Source organism: Palaemon carinicauda, chromosome 35 (genome assembly GCF_036898095.1).
Source record: "Palaemon carinicauda isolate YSFRI2023 chromosome 35, ASM3689809v2, whole genome shotgun sequence".
In the NCBI taxonomy this organism is placed as follows: domain Eukaryota; kingdom Metazoa; phylum Arthropoda; class Malacostraca; order Decapoda; family Palaemonidae; genus Palaemon; species Palaemon carinicauda.
In genome coordinates, this window is record NC_090759.1 from 44,379,076 (window position 1) to 44,399,836 (window position 20,761).

General features: G+C 39.1%; 1 protein-coding gene across 2 annotated transcripts in view; it reads left to right on the forward strand.

The window, feature by feature from the left end:
• Positions 1-9,153: 9,153 nt before the first annotated feature.
• LOC137627715 (protein mono-ADP-ribosyltransferase PARP12-like) overlaps positions 9,154-20,761 on the forward strand; it is a 289,451-nt gene continuing 277,843 nt past the window's right edge. For both annotated transcript variants that reach the window (XM_068358969.1, XM_068358970.1), the window contains exon 1: positions 9,154-9,194. In XM_068358969.1, the coding sequence (XP_068215070.1) occupies positions 9,161-9,194 (34 nt within the window). In that variant the 5' untranslated portion in view covers positions 9,154-9,160. The remainder of the gene's footprint in view (positions 9,195-20,761) is intronic.

Consider the following 20,761-nt stretch of genomic DNA (forward strand, 5'->3'; position numbering starts at 1 on the left):
TAACTGATGACGTTACAAAGTAATTTACATACTTCAAGGTTAGAATAATAATTCCTAAATATTCAAACTGAACAAAGTACCTTAGTCAGATCCAAGCCAGTACGCAGTGTTTCTTGTGTTAAAACCTACTGACTCAATCTTTCTTCTGTATGACAATTTTTTTATATTATGGGTACTTGGGTGGTAGAAGTTTGATTACAAGAACCCCTCTAGCTCATCTCATGTTTTTTTTCTCTTATGGATGAACTGTAGGAATTAGTTCCTCGCTTGCTTAAAGAAGTCTTTTCATATCTATCAAAATGACAATATTTATAAATAGTCTTTTACGATAACTTTCACATTTTATAAGGTTAGAACAGTAACTCCTATATGCACAGACAGAACTAGTGTATCTTATTTAGAAATACAAGCCAGTATGTAATCGTTCTTATGCTGAAACTTGCTTACTCGACCTTTCTTCACTATGATTTTTTTTCAGTATTAGTACATGGGTTGTAGTAGCTTGAATGGGGGTGTGTGTGTCATTTGGTTACAAGCTCAGCCATTAGCACATCTCATGTATTTCTCTTGTAGAGTAATTGTAAGGATTATTAACTTTTTTAATCAAATCTTTTTGTGTCATATACTCTAGTTCATATATTTGGTAAGTAGGCAGTCCAATTAAACAGTTCAGTAATGGTTTTCTAATGTTATGGAATAGACAAAAATAGAATTAGTCTTTTAAGATAAACTCTTTGATAATATCCAAATAACTTCTGTAAAGTACATAATTTTTATGTAAAATATGTAAATTGGTTATCCCGAATTCTAAGTAAGTTTATTAATTAAAGTTCATTAAAATTTATGTTAAAGTCTTCTATCCCACAATACTGATCCTGGCCTATCTAGTCCTAGAATACGATCTGTTAACTGCCTTTTAAACTCTCATCAAGGATTACAATCTTTCTTTTCCTAGAAACTGTCGGCAAGGAAATTGCTTCATGATCTTTCCTTTTTTATATATATATATTCAGTACTTGAAGAGCCATAGTAATTATTTGAAGACTTGAACTTCAAATAATGGGTTTTCTACTTATCTGTTGCTTCAAGTTTCCAGTTTCCTAAAAGAGTTTAGGGGCAGATAATTAGTTTTAGATAAATATTATCCTATGCTAATGTGAACTTATGCCACGAACCGCTGTTGACAGTGTAGACTGCGGCAGTTGTTTCAGATGATATGACCCTTTTTTCTTTTAGGACCATCTGTATCAGCCTTTGTGTGTAATATGATTAAAAAAAGAGGATTGGTATGTGCCTGAAAGGTGGGTCTGTCTTTTGGACGCAATCTTTTATTATTTCTCTCCAAAATTGAGATCTGTTTTAAATGTAGATGTACCTGTAATTAATAAAGCATTTTCATGGGTACCAAAACTAAAAACAGTTGGTTGCTCCAGATTTTTACTAGTTTCTACACTTGTGTATGACAATTGATATCTGTTGATTCGCATTCTCTCCATGTCTCTTGTTTGATCGACAGTTTCTACTTTGGAAATCCTGTTAGGAATGCATAGGACTCACAGTCTCTTTGTGGGAGGGGTTTCGTGATCAGACTTAGCTTAAATGAAAAGTTCAACTAAGCAGAAAGAGTAAAATTCTTCCAAACAAATGGTTGCTACATCCATCAGTATGTCTAAAAATTTGGAAGTGACTGGGTCATCCAAGTTAGTAATTTTTGCAATGTCACTGAGCAAAATTAGAGGGTTTTTTTCTGTTCTGGATCCCTCAGCATAGATGGTAGATGCTCTTTTACATAACAGAAAAATCTAGATTTTTACACATTCCTGTCATTTGACATGATTTAGCACATACGAAACAAATTCGTGCTATATTTAAATAGTAAAATAGCTAATAATCCTGTTCTGGCCAGCAGATTTGGATCTGTGACCACTATTGTCAGAATGGCCAAAAATTTTGCAGTACACACCAATCTGCTCAGTCAACCTTTTTCAAAAGCAATTCATCCAACCATAAGGAGACTATCCATGGCGGTTTTTTGCTGTTCTCTACATTGTGTTTTATAGGTTCTAAAAGCCAGTTGGTAATTATTATGTATCAAAGATGTGTGTGTGTATTTTTAACAGTAGCAATCTAAAAAAGTATCAATGAATGGAACTAGCTAGGGTTATACATATATTGATTTTTAGACGTCCTTTTATAAAAGTAATTTTCTGTTGCAGCAATTAAGAGATACACCTAAATGTTTGTTTCTGTACTCGTTCATCTAGGTATTATAGCGTGTGTATTTAATCGTCTTTAGTATTATTAGGACTATCCATGGCGGTTTTTTGCTGTTCTCTACATTGTGTTTTATAGGTTCTAAAAGCCAGTTGGTAATTATTATGTATCAAAGATGTGTGTGTGTATTTTTAACAGTAGCAATCTAAAAAAGTATCAATGAATGGAACTAGCTAGGGTTATACATATATTGATTTTTAGACGTCCTTTTATAAAAGTAATTTTCTGTTGCAGCAATTAAGAGATACACCTAAATGTTTGTTTCTGTACTCGTTCATCTAGGTATTATAGCGTGTGTATTTAATCGTCTTTAGTATTATTAGGCTTCAGTAATTGCGGTATGGTTTTTGGAATTGGGATGTGGGTTTACACTACTTGAAAGAGTTCAAATTCTGAAATGTTGAATACTTCTTATAAAATCCACAGATAAAATTACTTTTCTTAGCATTGGCCTCAGATATATGCATAATGATTGTAAGTCCTATTGTTTTTGGTAGTGTTGAGAAGATGAGATGGTTTTGTCTCTTTTCCCCTCCTTAATAGCAAAAATTATTATAAGACCAAGTATCATAATTTCACTGCTCCTCGGGAATTGTTATAATTATTCCATCAGAGTTAGTGTCCCAAATATTTTATTTGGAATCAGGATTCCAGATCATCCTTGGTGTAAAAATACAAGTTTAATTTCTAGCTAAAATTTTGGTTGCAGTTTGATCCAATTCTTGGAAAGCTTTGAAGGTTACTGTGCAGAAATCATTCTTTGGAGAGTTATAGCAGCAGCTCCCTCAAGGGTTTACCATGTTGGTGTTTGCTTAACCTTAATATGAAGAATCGTGGTTTTTTTTTTATTGAAATTGCCAGGTTCTAGGTCTTATGTTGGCTGCTGGCAATGTATTTTGCCTTTTTTACTAATAACACTTTCTGTACTGTACTCGCCTTATGTTCATATACTATACATTCCCACTTTCCTTCACTCTGACTTGTGACGTCAAGAGGATATGAACTAGTTCAACTTCTAAACGGGAATAATGAAATAGGACCTGGTGCTTCGCTTCTTGATATTAACCACGATAGTGTCTCATTACATTACTAGAATGTATGTGTATATTGAAAGGAGAAAATTGCTAATTGGTTTGTTGTAATTTTAGGGTAAATGTCTATATACCAAACTCCTGAAGCAATATAAAAGTCAGGTGAATATAGAAATAAACAATTTTATTATTAAAATTAGTTGTCTTTTAGTTTTAGATGCAGATGTTGAGAAAACTATTGTTTTAGCTAGTTTCAGATATTTCTGGTGGATTTTTCATCAGTAGAAAGTCTAAATGGCTATAAGTATTTTAGGTCTGTCCTAAATTCTATATTGATAGGTGATTACCATAGCAGTTTCTCACTATTTAGTTTTATAAGAAAAATAGGATTGTACTGTAAGGTGGTAAAATATAAAGACCATTTCATGGAAATGGTTAGTTATAGTAATGACTGAACACTTGAATAATTATCATGTTATGTATCCTATCATTGTAATTACTGAACATTTAACTGTGTATCCTAATGAGCATGCCTTGTAACAATTACTGTAGGCAGCAGTATTCTGCCACTTGATAAAAATAATTATAGTGTTCTTTTTAGTTTTATTAACATGTAATATCCTGAAAAGTATATGCCTGTCGTCAGGAATATATTGAAGGTGTGCTTTCTGTAACATGTCTTACATTTGTCAGATACAAACTATGCTGGTATTAGCTTAAATATCAGTGTAATATGTAACTTCTATGTAAAATTCCTCACTAAAATACTTTTGGCTTTGTATTTTATTGTAAAATCTACTGAGATATTGGTCTGATAAGAACATTTAGCACTTTATTCTGTTTAATTGTGGTAAAAGTGTAAAAACTTATTATAAGTAAGTTTTAGAAAGTGAACTTTCACACAAAATATTCACACAAGTAAAATAATAGATCATTAAAGAAAGTTTTATTTTAAGCATTACTTCACGGCATGCATGTATTTATGTAGCACATTGGTATCTTAGTGATTCACTGTGTCCATAGACTTACTCTTGTGTCTTGCTCATGAACCACGAGGCCGAAAATCGCGACTTTTTAGTGTGTATGGTAACAACATGATTTAATATACTAATTGGCAATCTTACAAGTCTGAGAGTTTGTGAGCCCTTGGCAAATGTTAAGTCTACTGTCCTTGATTAGATTTAGTCAGGGCTGGATGCAAACACAGTCGCAGTCCTCAGCACGTCTTCTACTAGTGACTTGATCATGGCGATTAATGTTTGACGAAGAGGAAATGTTAAAAGAGCTTTTAGTAGCAGAGGGTGCTACTGAAGATGATGAATATGCTTATAGGGGCACAGCAGATGAGGATGATTTAACTAGAGATCAAAATAATCTTGATCGAATAAATATAGACAAACCATATCCTGATGATGATCTAGACTAGAATTATGTATGAACATGAACTAAGTAGAGTAGCTTTCACAAGGGGTAGACCAAGAGTTACCGCGTATGGTGCTGGGAGCTCGGCTGTGCTCTGTGACGTCACTTGGAGAGTTCCGAGCGTTTAATTTGACAGTTGTCATGTACACCCAGCCTTATTATTTGTGCCTCGTTTTGGATTCCGAACATTGCATTTAGGAAAGTAGGCTAATATTTATGTCTTTATGACTATATTTCCAAAATACATATTATAATAAGGAATAGCAATAGAAATAAAAATTCACGTGTAAAAATCTTAATACAGTAATTTCTCTCTCTCTCTCTCTCTCTCTCTCTCTCTCTCTCTCTCTCTCTCTCTCTCTCTCTCTCTCATTTCAATGAAATAAATTTTCAATATTACTGAAACAACATTTCAACTTTGCTATACAAATTTTCCTTAGTTTAATATTTTTATTGTAAAATTTACTTCAAATAATAAAAAGCTCATTACCTTCTGGGAAACATCAGTATTGGCGGCTTTGAATATATCAATAAGATATGAAACGGCTTTGCCTCCTGGTTTAGAGCATCACCATGGAAAATTTTGAATAATTCCATTTCTTGTAGATTTTTTCTAAAAGGATTACATGATCTATGTAATACCTTTCTCTTTACAAGTGATATCCAGTTATCGCCCGTTTCATCTACATCAGCTAAGCGTAATGATGTATACTTATTTCTAAATTTAAAAGCCACGAACCCTCCCATCAAAGAACTTAAGGACTTTTCCTATCAGTGTTTGAGGTTTTATCTCTGCTAAAATCTTTTACTTGATTATCCTGTCTCGGTCTCATTGTTAACAGGCAGAAGGTGCTTCATGAGACACGCAGTTATATAACTCGCAATCTAGATAATTGGGAGCAACATTCAACCTTTGAGATGGACCACTCATAATTAAGCACTCTGTAGTGACACAAGATGTACAGTAGCTTCATCATTACTACAAACATTACGACCCTAACTCGTTAAATTTTGTCTTTACCCACTATGTATAACCGTAGTCTATATTAACATTCCAAAGGTGACGGATGACAATGGCAGTGACCAATTTGTCGTATGAAGGAAAAGAGAAGTTCGACTGTGTCTTGACAGTATATGCAACATGTTATACGATAATCCTTTTACTGGAATGAAAACATTTTGCCTTTCACGTAAGCATTAATAACAAAATTTAGCATCTATTTCAACTTGACGTGAGCAGTTTTGAGAAAGCACCTCTACCTTTCTTTACGACATACAAGCCAAACCAGCTAACAATCAAAGATATAAAAGCAGATGTTTCATTACAAAACTGACTTCAATAGGCCTTTGTTACTACAAAATTTGATGGAATTAGTCACAGAGGAAGAGAGTAACTGAAGTTCAGTAACTCTCTTCCTCAGTGGCTGAACTGCTGTTTCTCACATTATTTTGAGATTATTTTCTGATAAAGGTACGATTTTTTACATGGATTTTAAGGTAATGATTTTATCTCCAACCAGAAAACCATAGTCTATTAAATCATTTTGAATTAAGTTGATTAGATGGGGTGGATCTGCCGTGACGAAAACTTTTGAAAAATTTCGAAGCAACTATTTTTTTTTTTTATTATAATCTGAAGCTCAAATAATATTTTTGGGCTCAAGCCATGTCGTCCTGATGTAAGTTCCTAAGGTAGCTTCTAAAGGATATATTATATACTACAGTGATATTCCCAGAGAATTATCCTTCGGGTCCCAGAATTATAACTCCTGCAGCGAATATCCTTAAATTTTCTCAAGGATATCGCGTATATCAGAGGACGCATTCTTGATACGTCACATAGCAATCTCAACTCCAAACAGCGTTAACGCTTCGAGGGGGGGACATGGCAAAAGAATAGAAGGGGGCCGTAACAAGGTTACCCCCGTTCCCGTACTACTATTGACCACCCCAGCGCCATTCCCAGGATGGCGGACATTCCTAATTTTGTAGCGATTTCGCCTTGTGTTGTTCCCTGTTGATCTAACTTTTCAATCGATTTTCAAGGATTTATTATGCATTCTCCGACTTCTTTCCCCTTTGGAAAGTTGAGTATTGGGTCTTTACAATGAATAGGCGTGTTATTATACGTTAGACACTCCCCGGTTACCCTTGTGTACGGTCATTTCAATTAAGCAGAGATAGATATCTCTTAATTGGATGAACTTTACCCCTCTCAAAAAAGGGAGTTTAAAGGTAATCCCTCTTCCCTCTGAGTGTAGCCTCAGGCTACAACCTTAGCAGGTCGGCCTCGAATTTTTAATTCAGGCATGACTTTCCTACGGTTTTTTCTGCCCTTCCTCTGTAACCGCAGATGCAGGTTTTTGGGGTTTGGCCAGAATCTCAGAGTTTTTAGTCTGTGGTCGGTAGCTACCTGGCAAGTTGAATAGAATTCCTTTGCTACGTTAGGCTACCGACATAGGAGGCTAGACCTCCCTAGGCCACTCCTGAAGGGTCTGTACGATATGACCCTTCTTCCTGTGACCTAGCAGACTAGTCCTGTGTTAGTGTACCCTAGGCTGAGGAATAGATTCTTCTTATGCTTAGGGGACACTGGCACTCCAACCCCGTTTTCTTTCTTTTCGAGGTGGTGGCGAGGGTGCTACCAACCTTTTATTTGTATTAATCTATCCCTAGGCTAAGGAATAGAATTCTTTAGCCGCCTGGGATAGTTCTAATACAGGAACGGAGTTGTTAGGTGGGGCAGGACAGGTTAAGGCCGGCTCCTGCTGCACCTTTCACAGGACCCTCTTTCCCTTCCCTTCTATCCCTTTATGTTGGCGATCCCGGCAACCTTACTGTTGCCGGTAGGTTGCCGGGATCGACCAGACTCTCCCTCTTACAGTTGATAGCTGCCGGCCGGCAGTCTTAACATCTGTCGGCCGGCAGTAATGACAGCTGTGACCTGCCGACCATTTTGGTTGCCGGCCGGCAGTGAAGACTACTGCCGGCCGGCAATCATGGCTACAGCCGACTGGCAGTCATGGTGCACCATGACTGCTGGCAGGCAACTAGGGCAGCTGCTGGCCATGTTGGCTGTAAGTGGGAAGTCCCTTCTGTTTATAAAGGTTCTTCAGTTCTTTCTTGAACTGCTAGCAACAGTGGCTACTGCCCGGTTGCTGCTGACCAGGCCGGCACAGAATGGTGCCTGTTCAACCGGCAGAATGCCTACTGTACTAGTACTGCCGGCCGGCAGTACTGGACACCGGGGCCGGCCGGCAAGATTTAGAGAGATCCTTGCCGGCGACAGTACTGTAGCTGGATGGAAGCTTGAATTTTATATTCTCCCCTTCCATTTGGACCTTCTTTTTGGAGAAGGTAGTAATAATAGACTTTTACATCCCTTTTTACTGTGTGTGTGTATATATATATATATATATATATATATATATATATATATATATATATATATATATATATATATATATATACACACACAGTATTAGGTATTCTGTTCTCCATGCTATCTCTCTTTCTTTTAGCTAGCAGGCTAGATGTGCTAGCATTAGCTAGCTATGCCAACGACATGCTGGCTGTACTACAATATATGTTTATACAGGTAGTTAGTAACTCTGCAGTATAGGATATACTGCAAATAGAAAGCTTCTGTATATTTTATGCTGGTAGTGCTTTTCCAATATATTTGAATTTCCTACCCAAATATTTGTGAAACCCAATCTCATATTGAAAGAATTTAATTCTTCAATATTCTGATTAGTAATCAGTCTTCAGGTTACCCTGCAATATTAAAATTTTTAAGGACTGGAGATTACACTCCTAACCCTTAAAGGGCAGAGCCCTTATCCTTGAGTCTCCATGATTAGAAAACTCTGTTTTAATTTTGTAAGGGGGGTCACAGCAAATAAGTTGGGTGGGATATATACAAATATATGTCTTTCCTTTCCATACTATATAGTTATTCATTAGCCAGTATATTGCAATATAGTGCTTACTGCAAATAGAAAACTACATTATGATTATACAGTAACTATTTCTAGCATATCTTTGGTATCCTCATGTGAGCTTATGCTGCAGCCGCTCTTACATTGAAGGAATAGTGTTTCTTCGTTAACCTGACTGAGAAATCGATCTTCCATACCCCACAGTATTTAGTATGAAAGGAACAGTGAAGTATACACTTCCCTGTCCCTAGGGGTTAGCAAACCCCTTTTTCAGTTGGAATTCCCTCGAAAGGAAATTCCTATCACTTAATACTGAGGGAGGTACCAGCATTTGCTTGCAAGGGATACACAAGTATGTGTATCCTACTATCCCTTTATAGCTTGCTATCCTAAGCTATTCTGTCAAGATATGACTTTTGATTTATTGATTATCAGTTAGTTAATCTATCGTATACTCATTTTGTTTTCCTTTCTTTATAGGAGGAACGCCAGATGTCATGTGTTGCAGTCTTCTGCAAAACTAAGAGTAAGTGTTTTTACGGACATAATGCATGCAGGTTTCATGCCCCCTGCCATGTTATTTCCGGTCACTTGCAGAATTGGAACCCGCAGGCCTGCAAAGTATGTCGGGCCCTATTGTCCGAAGGTTTCAAGAATCCCAAGTCGGTGGAAACTTGGGATGCAGCTCGTTTCAAACTACGCAACTGGGTGAGAGGCTTTCTGAAAATCTCTCCGGGACCTTACCTGCCTAATAACAAGATGCGTAGGTTACTATTTCCAACAGCGAGTAAGGAAATAGTGGTATCCCAGACACGAGGTATGTTTCCCGATGGCCAGATAACCTTCGGGAAGGAGGGCAAAAAGCGCCCACGGGAAGAAGGGTGGAATGTCGGGTTGGAATTGCCTCCATCCCAACAGGCTCATGAGCCAACGACATTGATATCTCCACCTTCTATCCCTCTTTTAGATGGAATGAACCAGTTATGGGCCCAATTCAAGAATCTAGTAGAAAATTTGTGCAAACAGAGCACAAAGCAGGAAGCGAAATGCAAGGTAGAGCTTGGCAAAGCTCCACTTGTCGCTCCTAAAGGGTCGAACAAAAGACTCGTAGATCAAGACCTTCTGACATGCTCCACAACCAATCCCTGGAGGTTTGCGGAGCAAATGCCGATTTTAAACGGCAAACTCTACATCTTGGAGAAGATGGGTGCTGTCCCTTTGGACAAAATCCAGTTCTGGCCAAGCTTTGACGCTTTCCTGAACTGTTTCATTAGACTGAAGGATGAACCAATATCAGAAAAAGGAACGGAATCAAAGGAGGTTATGATTCTCAACAATGATAAAGCACAGGCTTTCCTATCAAGCTGCATAGAAAAGGCGGGTTACTCGGTGTCGAAGGTACCCACACCGTGTAACAAGCACTCTTTCTTCCTTGCTCCTGCTTCAATTTCCTTCCCCTTTACGGAGAAAGCTTTCAAATATGTCACTGAGGCAATAGAGACAGGTAAACCTTGTCCTACACTCAAAGAGTGCGAGCCTCTGTCACTAGCATTTCCCAGACAGGAGAAGAACTGGAAGGAGGGGCATTTCACCTTTTCAGTAGGGAGACTTGAGGCGGATATCACCAGTTGACAATTTAAGGAAAATCTTCCAAAATTATCTGAGTTTCTCTTACAGGGCGTACAAGAAACAAAGGAGAGACTTGCAGCCTCCTTAACTCTACAGAACTACATAGAGTTCTGTTCGGCTCATCAAGATATCCCAGACATGCTTAAGGTTTTAGCCAAAATTCATATGGCTCCTTTGGTAAAAGACCTTTATGCCTTTATAAAGGCTAAAAGATCATGTAGGGAGTTTGTGTTAGCTAATGCAACAGCGAAACACGATACAAGAAAGCTAATATCTTCCAACATCTGGGCTAAAAACCTCTTTCCTGACGAGGTAGTCAAGGAAGTGATTAAGAACGCCTCTACGGAGAAAGTAGGACTTCTCCAAAAGTGGGGCATCCTTTCAAAAAGAGAATCTTCTAAGGTTGTGGGTCCCCAACCTAAAAGGAAGATGGAGAGGTCTGGACATCCATTTCGAGCGGTTCAACAACGATCCACAGTTGTAGTGACCGAGACATCACAGACAGATGGTTGAAAAAAGATTCCTACTGATCAGTCGAAGCATAGGAATGCTTTTAGTAGGAGGGAGATTCCTTTAGGATCACTGGACCTTCGATCCTTGGGTCCATGGCCTAATCAAGATGGGACTAAGTTGAGAGGTGGAGATATCTCTACCACCATTTCCTCTACGCATCCGGTTATCCAAAACCCTCCTGGAGGAGTTTACCTGAGAGCTCTAGAGCATACAGGGGGTAAGGAAGTCCACCGAATTCCAGGGAAGGCCGTTGTGTGTTTACGAGAAAGACTCGAGAAAATTCAGAGTCATTCAGGACTTATCACCACTCAACAAGTCCAAATGAAACGAGTCCAGGAGGTTTATCCTCCTGAACATAAGGACCCCGCTGCAGAAATGGGTGCCTATAGTCTTACCAGACCTGAAAGTCTTCTATCGGCAGCTTCCAGTCAATCACCCTTTCCCCTCCTATCTAAGATTCAGGTTACACAAAGTAACGCACTTCCTAGGGAAGATATTCGTCAGACTAGACAGAGTCCTAGCTGCCTTCATGAAATTGGCAGACACAGTCATGCAATATTTAAGCCTGAGAAAGGTTCAGGCAACATTGTTCCTGGACAAGAGGCTGGGGTGGGCAGCACCCAAGGTGGCTGGTCTATGAACATCCGAAGAAATGATTCGGTCCCCGGAACATCGTGGATGAAAGATGAATTTCAGATTCCCAAAACGAGAACTGGGAGGAACCCTGTTCTCTCTCCAGTTCGCAATAAAGGTAGGCCCTTTGCTAAGAGCACGGCGGCAAGATGCGCTGGGAACCTGGAAAAAATAAGCATCAAACGCTCGAAGAGGCCTAAAAAGACCGATAGCGGTCCTTCCTTAATCTCTTCCCTAACAAGGGTCAAAGCCCGAAAATCCCAAGACCATGTTGGTGCAGGCATGAGTAGGGAAACTCTCTCCAAACAGATCAGATTGTTTACAGCTGATCTGGGACTCTGAAGCGATAACGAGACACTGCAATCGACGATACTAGGAAACGTCTCATACAGTTTAAGTGTAGTTAGCCATCCCTTACCTAAAGGGATGGCACCTGTCAGCAGTTCACGTACAACCAATCCGCAATATGATAATAGATGCTCTACTCAGGCTCAGGCCGATAGTTAGAATGGTCCACGGACTCAGACCTATTCTCTCCCAGTTGGGAACAAGTCCCCGAACTGCAATCCGACCTCTTCATTACGAGCGCTGTCAAGGAACTACCTTGATATGTAGCCCCATACGAGGATCCTCTAATTTGAATGATAAACATCTTGTCTCTGAAATGGAAGGGATAGACTTAGGATTTCCAGTTCATCCCGTCCAATTACCTGCTGAGAGTCCTCAACATGCTGAGATCCTTCCAGGCGGGACAACTCCAAAAGGTTCAGAGATTAGTTGCCTTCAATTTATTATAGAGAACCCAAACCCTTCATTGCATGATTTTCTTGCCCTAGCGGTTAAGAAAAGATTTGGGATCTCAAAAGGCAATGTAGAATTCTTAGAGGCATACAAGTCTTAAGTCAACTAGAAGACAATATGAGTCATCATGGAAAAGTGGGTTGCTTTCGTAAAAGCAAAAGGACCGAGAGAGATTTCAATGAACTTCTGCATGTCCTTCTTTATCCATCTTCATAACCAGGGTTTGGCGGCCAACACGATAACTACGTGCAAGTCAGCCTTGACTAGACCTCTTCTATATGCCTTTCAAGTAGACTTGGCGAACGAGATCTTTAATAAGATCCCGAAGGCATGTGCGAGGCTTAGGCCTGCTGCACCTCCAAAGCCCATCTCTTGGTCTTTGGACAAGGTCCTACATTATGCCTCATCCTTGAACAATGAAGATTGTTCGCTTAAGGATCTAACCCAAAAGGTTATTTTTCTGTTCGTTATAGCCTCAGGGGCTAGAGTTAGTGAAATAGTGGCCCTCTCTAGGGATGAAGGCCACATTCAGTCCTCAGAAACAGGAGAACTGAATCTCTTCCCTGATCCATCCTTTCTCGCTAAGAATGAGCTACCCACCAAAAGGTGGGGTCCCTGGAGAATCTGCCCTCTGAAGGAAGATGTCTCTCTATGTCCGGTAGAGTGTCTAAAGGTCTATCTTCGGAGAACTTCAGGGGAGGACAGCTCTTTAAAGGAGATACCTCTGGATCAAATTTATCCCTAAAACAACTGAGGGCGAAGCTCACCTACTTTATTAGTAGAGCGGATCCTGACAGTATTCCCGCAGGTAATGATCCGAGAAAGATTGCTTCATCACTGAACTTCTTTCAGTATATGGACTTTGAGCGTCTTCGTTCATAGACTGGATGGAAATCATCCAGAGTGTTTTACAAACACTATGCGAAACAGGTTCATGAACTGAAACACTATGTAGTGGTGGCAGGGAGCGTATTAAAACCTGCCCCCCTAATTACTGTTATAGACAGGCAATGGTTTGGTCTTCAAATGTACTCGCACATATACTGGGTGAGAATCATCCACAGTGTTCTACAAACACTATGCTAATCAAGTCCATGATCTGAAGCACTATGTGGTGACGTCGGGTAGAATACTTAACCCGCCGTCTAATTCTACGATGAACAGCTAATTGACTGGGACTGTCAATGAAAGGGAGAAGAGGTCATCCCTCTTAGGGTGTGACCTCCTTTGATGAAGTGTTACCATGGTGACACTAGCTCTGTTCAAAATCCCAGGTGTGGAATTATATAGATGGCACTAGTGCCGGTGTACGTAGTACACAGTGCCGATAAAAGTAACCAGTACAGGTATTTTGAAGAGAATTTGTCTTTAATTCTCTTCAATCTGAGAGTGGCACTCATCATTTCTTGCTTCCCAAGAAAGAAAGATAGTCTCTGTACAGGTTACATGTATAGTTCCGTTATCATGCTACATTCATTTTACTTACTAGTAAACGTCTATTAGAATGTAATTGCGTCCTAACTCGCCCGACAATTGCATGTTTATAGTCCAGAGTATGTACTTTTATATATTTGTATGCTCACAAACAATGGAATTAAGAAACACTGTTAAGTATTTGGTAATTTTCACAAACTACGAGATGGTTTGTTCATCTGGTGTATTCTTATGTTTGTCCATACAATGTAAGCTTACCTTGAGACCCCCCTTTCTCCGTCTAGAATGACTCTTCCCTGTAGGGGCCAGGAAGCACTAACATCGGAGCGAAGCGAAAAATCTATTTTTGGGCGAGATCGCCATGTCGTCCTCATGGACCCACCCTTCCTTTTTAAAAGAATAGATCTTCACAGTTCCCTCCCTGACATACTGTATCTGTAGCTCCACGCTCAATGCTACAAGGAATGTCCGCCATCTTGGGAATGGCGCTGGGGTGGTTGTTAATAGTAGTACGGGAACGGGGGTAACCTTGTTACGGCCCCCTTCTATTCTTTTGCCACGTCCCCCCTCGAAGCGTTAACGCTGTTTGGGGTAGAGATTGCTATGTGACGTGTCAAGAATGCGTCCTCTGATATACGCGATATCCTTGAGAAAATTTAAGGATATTCGCTGCAGGAGTTATAATTCTGGGACCCGAAGGGTAATTCTCTGGGAATATCACTGTAGTATATAATATATCCTTTAGAAGCTACCATAGGAACTTCCATCAGGACGACATGGCGATCTCGCCCAAAAATAGATTTTTCGCTTAGCTCAAAATCCGTTTTATACATATGAAAAATATCTTGTAAAATCTCTCTCTCTCTCTCTCTCTCTCTCTCTCTCTCTCTCTCTCTCTCTCTCTCTCTCTCTATGAGAAGTATAATTGATATATCCATATATTCTCGTATTTTTTTTTAAGTGAGCCTGTTCATATACAGTTCTCCTTGTTGACCAAAATGCTAGTTGCAACATATGCCTGGTAAACGAAAATAAAGTGACGAGCTATTAGTGATAGGCTTACCTGAATCCCAATAGTAATTACATTATTATAAAGATTTAGTATCAGTATGGCATCTTCTTTTAGACTTCAGACAGTCATACGGCAGCAATTGAGCAACTCGTGCCTAAGGTTTCTGGCAAAATCATTGAGTTGGAAATGTTACGAACAAATTTGTGCAGATTTGGCATTGATACCATCAGTTCTTTTGCATATAATCACCCACTTCTTGAGTAGTTCTGCCTCTTTTTGAGAAACTGGAAAATCTATTTTCTTTTCACCACCATCACTTATATTGGTCTTATATGAATTGGAGCACCCATATATGACACATATAACCATGATGGATCTATCAACGCTAAAGAAAACAAGAACGTCTGTGAAAAAAAAAAAACGCTGCCTATATGTTGCTTGGCTGAACTCTCCAGGTGACATTATGCGCGTGGGTGTAGAAAACGGGACCTCTAGGTAACTCACCTAGAGCGAGAGCTAGCAGCCATTTATTTACCTGAGATTACCATAATTCTAGTGGGTATTTTTGGAAAGGGTCTACCATGGGACATCCAAAAAGTGGTGTCTTTAAGTTGCGCAGTGGTGGGTGTGGATTTTATTAACCCCTTTTGTCCGAAAATGGATGCTGCAGCGCCTCTCACACTGGGCCTAGAATAAAGAACTATATACCAAAATGATGCTATTGATCAGTAGATTTATTTCATATCAAACATAATAAAATTATTATTGGGGTCACCAGGGGGTCAAAAGGTCAAGGTCACCCTTTGGAATGCCGGTTTTGGGTTTTAGTTGTATTTTGGCTAAATAAGACATCAAAATTTGCTAAAGGTTTACTAAAAATGCACAAAATATAAAAGATACAAAAAAGGTGTTTTTTTAGGAAGATGGGGTCTATTCCAGTTATATTATTAATATGGACTTCTTAAAAAATCTATTGCCTTTTCTTCATCCGAGGAATAGTTGCTCTCAGTATCACTTTCATCATCATCATCATCTTCCTGTACATCAGATTCTTCAGTGGTTAACTTATCAGGGGTATTTGAGCCAGTGAACCAGACAAACATCAATCTACCATTCTGAACTTAACAGCCATGTCCTTCAGGACCAAATGAGACTGGATCGGCTTCCCTTGCACCCCTCCACATCGGCTTCCCTTGCACCCCTCCATATGTGTGCAGCAAAGTTAGTTCTTAGCAACTTCTGTTGCAACACTTTGGCAAGGAGGAAGACAACAGGGGTCTGTAGTTTTGATTGTATCCAACGGATCAGTTTCCTTCTTTGGGGCATACAACTTGCAGAAAAGTTGAAGCCTGGCTTCATCAACACTTGTCAGATTCTGAACTCCATAGACAGTGCACAAGTACTCTTCAACTACAGCAGCAACATCTGTATTGATGACATCTGAGAGTCCAAGGTGACTAATTGCTGATGTGAACCTAGGGTTGTTTCTCATTATTTCAAATGGCTTCCACTTTGCTTTTCTCATAAAAGAGGCTGTGTAAGCACAGCCTGTCAGAGCATGGAAGCTTAGTAGAGCATAGTTTGGCTTGTGAGTTGCAAAGAATGTAGGAATCATTAAGCTTAAAGCATAGATGTAGAGTTCCAAGTCATTTGTCCTGCTGGCCCTGTCAAAAAGCATGAATATATGAACAAGATCTATGTAGAGAAACCAGAACCTAGCAGTAGAGCCATGACGAGTCTGATCACAGAATTCGCCATAACTCTCCAACAAATTATAAATTGCAGTGGACTCCAATATGTCACAAGTGATTGGGGTGATGGGTCTGCAGAAAATGAATTCAACAGTGCCATGCGTTCATCTGGTATTCCACCTTCTACAATAAATTGCTTAAAATGCAGAATCTGCAAGGCAAGTTCGAACGGGATGGATACGCTTGTATGTGTTAAAATGTTTTCCACCAATGAACCCTCGTACCGAACCATGAGCCAACACGTCAGCCGAGCAAAGATCCTCGGTACAACCAGACGATTCATCAATATAACCTAATGCGCTGAAATAGGCCATGGAAATATGAAATGCACCAAAACAAACGAAGATGTTGTCAAAGAGAGGTGAATCTTGTGCTTGGATCTGGAGTGCAGGTTTTGCGATAGCAAGGTCATATGTCACTATAGCATATGCCTCACCGCACCCACACGCAACCTTTTGAGACCTGACCAAAGTTTCTTTGACTACATCCAATCTTGTTGGTGGCAGTTCAATATTTTCCATGTACCCAATTTGCTGGAAAAGGAGTCTGTCCTCTGTGACCAAGGAATTCTAGCCATGCCACATAGGGGTGCTGGACATCAGGCAGCAGTAGATTGACCAGATATCAATTTTCTTTGCTATCTCCAGGCTGGATGATGGATCTTGTGAATATTTTTCAAATTCGAACTTCGACAGTTATGGCTTTCTTTTATATGGTATGATTTGTGGTTGAGGTGCATCAAATATTCATTGTGTTTTCATAGGTACTTAGTCAGTAGTTGCATCAGTATTTGTGGTCCCTTCAGTCTGAGCACCTTGCACCACCCCTGCAGCAGGCCTATTCTGGTAGCATATCCCAACGGTGTCATGAAGAGTGTCATTGCCAGATAGGGTTTCTGCGAGCTCGTCATAATTATCCCAAGCAAGACCTGTGGAGAGACCAACTTGAGGTAAGAGCATATCAGGTAAAATCTGCTCTTCTGCTGTGATTTTTTATACTATTTCAGTCTCTATTGATTCAGTTGTGTGATAACTTACCGCATGACCCAAGTGATTAAGAATTTCCACAACTTTGCGACTACAATACCTGCGAGGCTTTTCATTCCGACTCCCAGACAAAGATGCTTGGATGGTTTTACTCTTCCCCGTCTGGTACAGAAAATAACATCCTGGGATAGTGAGACTACCCTTCATTTTACCGATTCACTAGGCTTATCTTTATTCTGCAAGCCACAGAGAAGTGCGGTAAAAAACAAATGAAGAAGGTCTGGAATTTCTACTTGCCCTTTCTTAAAATCCTCAAGTGACAAGGACACAGGGAATTCAGGTGGACCCGTACAAAATTTCAAGGATGTTAGAATGCAATGTAGAGGCTGCTTCAGTCACAATATGCTCTTCTGAGCTGATAAATTTTGAAGCTATTGAAAGGGCCAGTTTCTTTATTTGTCTTGCTAGAATACACTACCAAACCCTCTTTTTTACTTAAACAATCTATTTTGACTATCACCAAAATGTTTCACAATTTTATCCCCTAAAGTTGAGACTTTGTGAGGTACAATCTCAACTTCAGATATTTTCTCTAGAAATCTGAGGTAATGCCGGTGTAATGGAAAAAGGTATTCAGGCCGATAATTGTCGATGACTGAGGATGCAATGTATTGGAATATACTTGTTAAAGCAATACTGTTTGCATTGTCACTATCAGGAGACACTGTTCACTTTAATGTGTCCCCCTTTTGATTCAGGTATGCTCGATTACAGTCACTATGACATTTCACCTCTGCTATGAAACCCAATGTCACCTATCACAAGCATTTCACTGTCATTTTATTTTAGAGCACGAGCAGCTTCTTTGATATTTCTTTCAACAGAATCACTTGCACATGTGGTAACTGTTTGTTCCTTTCCCCGAATTTTCTTTAGAGTTTTTTTTGTAGAATATGCAGACATTTGGTAAAACCCCTGATGTCGATACAGCAAGCTTAGTCGATTGGCTGCGTAGGTAAGGGCAGTTATCATTTGTTTGCTGTGGATTACCAGTCCCACTAGCCATTGTGAGGTCTGCAGTGTTAACAGCAACGCAATCTGAAAAAAATTGAAACTTTTATAGTTAATTTCTTGGACTCTACTTATTTGTGAACAACCATTTACTTACATAAAAAAAATAGGTTTGTGTAAGGTGTTGTGAATCAACACCTTTGAAATTACACATATGAACTAAACTGATTATTTATCTCTCACTGCCGGAAATTTGCATAAAATTTCCTCAATGATTTTGATCTTCATAATAGGTCCACGCACATATGTCATTACTGTGGATGAAGCAATTGAAAAAAGTAAAAAAAAACGTTAAATGCCATATGACCTCCACGAAAGCTCACCGCCATTAGTGGCATACTATTTACAGCGGCAGGGTGGTGTTCATTACATTTATTAAAGAATAAATGTTTTTATAAAGTTTTATAGACAAAACAGTTGCACACAAAGTTGATTAAACAGATCTCAGTAATATGGGTGAACCATCTATTAACTAAGTTTGAAACGGTTTGACGAATGAATTTCACAGGAACCGTTTAATAATGACTTTTGTCTTATCAGTCATAGTGCTGTAATAGATCTCATCTTCAAAAAACTTTATTTATGTCTTCTTTATATTATATTCATATTTAGTAAACCTTGGGCAAATTTTGATGTCTTGTTTATCCAAAATACAGCTAAAACCCAAAACCGGCATTCCAAGTGGTGATCTTGACCTTCTGACCCCTGGTGACCCAATAATCATTTGATTAATGTTGTTTGATATGAAATAAATCTACTGATCAATAGCATCATTTTGGTATATAGTTCTTTATTCTAGGCCCAGTGTGAGAGGAGCTGCAGCAAATTTACGTTCCCCAACCCCCATATTTTGCTGAAAAATTAAAAGTCCATTTCCAGACAAAAGGGGTTAATAAAATCCACACCCACCATTGCCCAACTTAAAGATACCACTTTTTGGATGTCTCATGGTAGACCCTCTCCAAAAATACCCACTAGAATTATGGTCATCTCCGATAAATAAATGGCTGCTAGCTCTTGGACTAATTCCATCTTGGGGTAGGTTACATGGAAGAACTCGTCGAATCGTTTGACTCATGGAGCTCTAGCACTGAAAAAGAAAGCCGCATTCGCTAGGAAACAATGAAGCAACTTTTTTTCTGGTTTGGATGCCTAGACTAATGTAGAAGGATTAATTTAGATGGCTGGGCTGATGTCGAAGGATTTTTTTTATGGCTAGCCTAATGCCGAAGGATTTATTCGGATAACTAGACTTATAACGAAGGATTTATTTCAACTGAATGCGATTTTGTTGTAGAAGTTGGAAGTTGGAATTTCATACAGTTTATGTAAATGTGTTTATCGAGATTACGAAATATGTTTACCGGATTAAACTACTCCTGTTTGTATATGCTGAGATTATAATTTTGGAGAGAGAGAGAGAGAGAGAGAGAGAGAGAGAGAGAGAGAGAGAGAGAGAGAGAGAGAGAAAACATGACTTTGAATTAGTATAGAAAACAAAGAAAATATGCAGATATATTTTATACGTACAATTTCATTATTTTTTCTTTTTTATCATTATTGCCTATATTTTATATCAAAATTATATATATATACATATACACACACACACACACATATATATATATATATATATATATATATATATATATATATATATATAATGTAACGGATTTTGAGCGAAGCGAAAAATCTATTTTTAGGTGAGATAGCCATGACGTCCTGATGGAAGGTTCCTTCAGTAGCTTCCTAGGGTATATTTAACTACAATGGATATTCCCAGAGAATTAAACTAAAGGTTATCACAGAATTCTAACTTCTGGTGCGAGTACCCTAAAGGTTTCCCTCTAGGATATCGTATATCAACAGGGGACGCATGTATTAACACGCCACATAGCTATCTGCACCCCATATAGAGTTAACACTTCGATATGGAAAGGTGGAGAATAACTGGGGAGCCCTTCCACAGTTACACTCATCCGTGGCTGCTTTTGGTACTCGAGACGTAAACAAACGGGCGCCATTGCTAAATGACGTCACGTCCGTCCTCATCCTGAGCCCAGCTTCTTGCTAATCTTCATGATACAGCAGGACAGGGTGGGGCCTGAAAGGCTGGACTAGAATAGACGGGAGGGTTCATTAGGACGTCATGGCTATCTCACCCAAAAATAGATTTTTTGCTTCGCTCAAAATCCATTTTTGGGCCTCAAGCCATGACGTCCTGATGGAAGTGTACCAGAGAATTAATGTATCGTGGAAATTT